General features: G+C 36.2%; 1 protein-coding gene across 1 annotated transcript; it reads right to left on the bottom strand.

The window, feature by feature from the left end:
• Positions 1 to 694: 694 nt before the first annotated feature.
• LOC110875413 (uncharacterized mitochondrial protein AtMg00810-like) lies at positions 695 to 1,243 on the bottom strand. The gene is made up of 2 exons (XM_022123610.1): positions 983 to 1,243; positions 695 to 829 (listed from the first exon to the last, which is right to left on the bottom strand). Exons 1-2 carry the CDS (start codon positions 1,241 to 1,243, stop codon positions 695 to 697), a joined length of 396 nt encoding a protein of 131 aa, XP_021979302.1.
• Between the last annotated feature and the right edge of the window lie 4,852 nt (positions 1,244 to 6,095).

Genomic DNA, 6,095 nt, shown 5'->3' with positions numbered 1-6,095 from the left:
GGTAACCCCCACGGCTAGATAGCTGATTAAGATTAAACTACATTTTTGGAAACAACTCTAAAATGGACAACCAACCATGAACTCACTCAACTTTTTTGTTGACCTGTTGTTACATGCTTTGCAGGTCGCTAGATGCATAGAGGCTTGCACACGGAGGAGGTCGTTGTGGGATGCGAACTGTTATGTTCCGTACTCAATAAATAAACTTTATGAACTTATGAAACTTATGTTTTGGGTCTTTAAACTTATGAACTACTAACTTATGTTTTGGTTTTACGTCATATGCTTCCGCTGTTTAAATTGAACTTGGTTAACTTCCTTTTGGTCACCAATTGTATTGTGGTGGGTTTTAATTACTTAATTACGTTGTTCAATATGATTGGTGGCTTGATCATGGTCATGTCACGCCTCCAAGCGATGATACTCCGCATGGTGTATTTTGGGGGTGTGACATATATCACATTAGTAAGTTGATTATTTCATGCTTTTTGCCTACTAGTACATCATATGATGAAGCTGCTATCACACTTAAGCAATTTAATTTCAATTTCAGTGTGACAGTCTAACTTGCCGATGTACTATTTTTGTATATTATTCATTTTCAATGTTTTTGGATTTTTATGCTTTTCTATTTTTTTAATTTTTGATTTTTAAGAAAGCAATAAAATATTTACAAAATTCTTATGAAAACTGGTTATTCAGGATTCTTCATCCCGTTGAGTTCGACTAAATGTTCAAAACGAGCCGTGTCAAAATCTTTAGTGTAAAGATCTGCCAGGTTATCTAGTGTGTCGACTCGATGAAGTTCAATTAGTTTCTTTTCAGCACACTGTATAAAATGGTGACAAATATCAATATGTTTAGTTTAATTGTGCTTTACGGGATTGTTTGTGATTGAATTAGTCCCATTATTGTCTATCATAATAGGAGTATGAGCTAAATCCAAATCGTAATCGTGCATCTGCTGTTGTATCTAGAGAACCTGAGAGCAACAGCTACCCGCATCAATGTATTCAACTTCAGACGTAGAGGTAGACATACAAGATTGCTTCTTGCATTGCCAAGACACAATCCTCCCTCCCAAGAATTGACAACCACATATGGTAGACTTTCTGGTAGACTTGCATCCTCCAAAGTTTGAATCAGTGTAAGCAACAAACGTTAAATCACTATCAGTTGGATACCATAGCCCAAGTTTAGGTTTCCCCTTCAAGTAACGAAGAATATGCTTCACCGCTTTCATGTGTGACTCTTTTGGATTCGCCTTATATCTATCACATAGACATACGACAAACATGATGTCTGATCTTGAAGCAGTTAAGTACATTAGAGAACCAATCATTGCCCTATACTAAGTTGGATCAACATCTTCCAAACTTTCATGATCTGAGCCAATATTGTGATTCTTGCACATAGGTGTGCTAAAAGTAGCACTTTGTTTGATGTATAAACATCCCATCCTTCTTCTAGTCAACTTGTAATCCTAGAAAGTAGGATATCTCACCCATAGCACTCATTTCAAACTTGCTCTTCATCACCTGCTCGAACTCATGACACATGACCTCATCAGATGACCCAAAGATTATATCATCTACATATACCTGTACCAGTAGAAAATCTTCATTCTTTAACTTAATGAATAGTGTACTGCCAATCTGACCTCTTTCATAACCATTATTTAACAGATGTGTTAACAGTGTCTCATACCACTCCATGGGAGCTTGATGTAATCCATACAAAGCCTTATCCATTTTGTACACTTGATCTGGATAGTCTAGATCAACAAACCCATCTCGTTGTGAGACTACACCACTTCTTGGACTTTCCCATAAAGAAACACACTCTTCACATCTAGTTGGTAAACTTTGAAGCCCATGAATGATGTGAAGGCTAGGAACAAACAAGTTGCCTCCAACCTTGCCACTGGTGCAAACACTTCATTATAATTATTCTCTTCTTGCTAATTGAACCCCTTAACTACTAACCGAGCCTTATTTCTCGTCACAATCCCTCGGTCATCTCGTTTGCACTTAAACACCCACTTAGTGCCTATTTATTGAATGTATACTATTGTAACCAAATTGATCCGGGTAATTAACTCTTTTATAGAGATATTGAATAATTGACTTTTATATGGGTCATGATATAAGTTTTTTTGGCTAGGAAGGCTAGGAAGTAATCTTGACCATCAATCGATTTAATCAAGGGCTAAGATTAAATGGGTGAAATTGAAGAAAAAAGGAGGCGCGTGAGTTTATGTAGGGGCATTCCAGTCAATCTAGGGCAATAGTTTCTCTCTCCTCCAATTCCCTCTATTTTTTAAACGTTAATAACTCTTTGATACGGCCTTATTTTTTTTTTTACAAAAATTGCACCAAAAAATGAGCGTTTTTTATCTTTAAAACGAGTATGCATTTGCTACATTTTCGAATTTTTTTCGAAAACCCAATTGCGTAAAACAGAATAGACAAAAAGTGTAAAAATGATTTTTTTTAAACGCAATGGACCAAAAACACAAAAAAATGTCTTATTTCTAAAACGTAATAGCTAGAAAACACAAAGAAATGTCTTATTTCTATAACGCAAAGGCCTAAAAACCCAAAAGAAAGTGTTTTTTTTTTCTAAAACGCAATGGACTGAAAACACATGAAAATGTTTTTTTACCTAAAACGCAATAGACTAAAAACACTTAAAATGTGTTTTTTAAAACGCAATGGACCAATAAACACATAAAAATGTGTTTTTTTTTTCTAAAATGCAATAGCCTAAAAACACAAATGAAAGTGTTCTTTCTAAAACATAATGGACTGCAAAACACATAAAAATGTGTTTTACCTAAAACGCAATGGACTAAATACACTTCAAAATGTGTTTTTGAAAAACCCAATAGACCAAAAAACACATAAAAATGTTTTTTTCTTTCAAAAATGCAATGGCCTAAAAACACAAAAGAAAGTGTTCTTTCTAAAAACTATGGACTAAAAACACATAAAAATGTGTTTTACCTAAAATGCAATGGAATAAAAACACTTCAAAATGTGTTTTTCAAGAAGGCATTGGGCCAAAAAACACCTAAAAATGTGTTTTCCAAAAACGCAGTAGATAAGAACACAAAAGAAAGTGTTTTTTTCTAAAACGCAATAGACTAAAAACACATAAAATGTGTTTTACCTAAAACGTAATTGTAGGTCCCTTTTCTCGGAGGATCGAGAACAAACCTAAACCTTGTTATACAAACTCACTAGCGAGTGCGGAATCCAAGCTAGCGAGCAAACCGGGATGATGCAAGAACAAACACAAGAACACACAAGATTCAACGATTAACACCACTTGTATTAATGCGTAGAAAGTTTCCGGTTACAAGCACAATGTTTACAATCAGTTTGCAAACTCTCAAAGTGTATGTGTGTGTGTTTTCAGCAGAGTATCCTCTCTATCTCTCGGATATGCTCTCTCTTGGTGTCTCCTTCTGTCTTAAATGAACACAACACACTACATGGGTATTTATACCCATACACAGCAGGTCTGGTCGAAGGATCCGATAGATGATCCGAAGGATCATCTATCGATGACAACATGTTCGAATGATCAGCAATGACCTCGAAGGATGATCCTTCGAGGTCCAACAATTCGAAGCATATCTTTCGATTACCTCGAAGGATCGACAGTATCCTTCGAGGCTATCCTTCGATTCAGACTAGCATATTACAAACAGATTGACCAAGTCAGACTAGGAGGATAGTTGACTTGGTCAACTTACAGACTAAGTTTGGACATCGTTTATATACAGACCGAATACAGACAAAGTACAGACACAAGTGCACCAACAAACTCCCCCTTGGCTGTAGCTTTGTCTTTATCTTCTAAAGTTGTAGACTCGTCTCGAACTTCGACGGTCTTTGGTCTTTGAGTTACCAAAACTCTGATGTCCTTTCAAGTCTTCAATGTCGGAGGATCTTCAAAGTCTTCACGCCTTGAAAGCAGAGAGTGTATCAACAAACTACCCGTATCATGTAGGAAGTGTGTTGACAAACTCCCCCTTAACATAAGCTCCCCCTTGAGTTATGCTCGTGAATGACTTGATCTTTATGAAGTGAGATCCTTGTGGTGTTGATGATGGCCAGCGGCAACTCGATCATCTTCATCAGTTGAGTGTCTTCACGTTGTGTCTTCATCCCGAAGCTTGTCATCGACCATGTTCTCCTAGCCTTTAGAATCTGCACATGCAAGAAATCTAAACGCGTAATGAGAACAACTGCTTGGAATATAGTTAATCATAAACAAGTGACACACGGATGACCATGTCACAATCAAACACCGTCCGACAGTTTGAAAGTTTAATAAATTTGTCAATTTTAGTTTAACTTTCAAAACTTGCAAATTTCGACCGTTTATGAAGATTTAGTCAATTCGGTTTTCGTTCAGGTTTCAGGCAACGAAGACTCGAGTTCCAACATCGTACGATCGAAAATAAAGTAGAAAGAAAATCTTTTTGGCTTTTATAAAGTTTATATTAAAACAAGCCTAAAATCTTTTTGGTATTTTTCAAATTAAAAGACAACAAGTTAAAATCTTTTGAGGGTTATCAAACGACATCACCGCTAATGTCGTGCTGATATGCACCAAACGACGAAACTGTTTAAAAGAAAAACAATAAAAGTTAAGCAGTAAATAAATATATACAAACATTCTTTTTGCGAGTTTCGAGGGTAAGAGAATCATATCAGTGTACGGTCATGCCAAAACACTCTTGTTGTTCAGTTAGTTAACATTAAGATAAGCATCCTATAACAATTATCGGTATTGTTGTCCACTTAAACTCAACTTATCAGATGTAATCATGGAGAGGGGATACGTTAAGGTATGATTTATACTTACCGACCGGTGTTCATCCACATCACGACACATTCCCGTATCAAGGTATGTACGAGAGTTCATCTTACCGGTGAGTATACCGATTATCATCTGTTTGACCGTATAAACTGTGAGATACTCACTTATTTTGATTTGAAAACAAGCCCTATGTGATATAATCACTTATTGATGAGGAACTTGATTTTCATATGCATGAGGGCACAGGTGCAAGTCCGTGAACAGGTCAGTACTTTCGTACAGCAGAGAGACGAACTTGACACCCGGATAAATGTGATATTTTATCACTTATTTGAGTTGGACATGTGATTGTTTATCACTTATTGAGGTCGAATGCACTATGTAATATGTACACGTATGTATAGTATCATGGAAGATCTAGACTTGCGTCCCCGTTATTTTTCGGTAAAAGATACAACCATGATACCCAGATGATAAGCAGCATAAAGACCGAATATCTCAGAACCTCGGCAATCTCTCAAACGAAATTTCGGTACTAAGACCATATGCCAATGAATGGTTCCCACCTGATCTTCAGTCGATTTAGATTTATATTACCCTGCACACTTTAAAATGATTGTGAGCCTACCGATACATCTTATATAGAGCTGTTTATCGTTTTGCATTTAAGGTTTAAAGAGGTTTGGATAGACCACTGATGTACTATCATTTTCTCTTTTGCTCTCCAGGAAACTCATTTTTGTTTTTCTATTGTTTTTGTGTTTTTGAAATTTTTCGATGTTTTTGGATTTTCCGATTTTTGGATTTACTCCCCCTAAAATCAATAAACTAAGAGAAATTTAAAAACACACAAAGATATTTACAAAAAAAAATGATTTTCCGATGTTGGTTTACGCTTGCTTGACCTTAATGCCGTTTACCAATAATAAGAAGTCAAATCTAGATTTGTCAAAAGCTTTGGTAAATAAGTCGGCACGTTGGTCATCGGTGTGGACCTTAACAACATCGATTAGCCTTTTCTCAAAGCAATCACGTATGAAGTGATATTTGATTTCGATGTGTTTGGTCTTTGAATGCTGCACAGGATTTTTAGTGATATCTAAAGCAGCAGAATTATCAACGTAAATAGGAGTAGTTAGGAATTCAAAACCGTAGTCCCGCAATTGTTGTTGGATCCAAAGAACTTGTGAGCAACAACTTGAGGCAGCAATGTATTCAGCTTCGCATGTTGATGTAGCGACACACGTCTGCTTCTTGCACTG

Source organism: Helianthus annuus, chromosome 9 (assembly GCF_002127325.2).
Source record: "Helianthus annuus cultivar XRQ/B chromosome 9, HanXRQr2.0-SUNRISE, whole genome shotgun sequence".
Lineage (NCBI taxonomy): Eukaryota > Viridiplantae > Streptophyta > Magnoliopsida > Asterales > Asteraceae > Helianthus > Helianthus annuus.
The sequence above is the reverse complement of the archived record's forward strand: the minus strand, read 5'-3'. Positions and strand labels throughout refer to the sequence as shown.

Coding starts and splice junctions, on each gene's coding strand:
- LOC110875413 (XM_022123610.1), bottom strand. CDS start 1,243: ATGAAAGCGGTGAAGCATATTCTTCGTTACTTGAAGGGGAAACCTAAA. Junction 830..982: donor CGGGTAGCTGTTGCTCTCAG/GTTCTCTAGATA, acceptor CATTTTATACAG/TGTGCTGAAAAGAAACTAAT.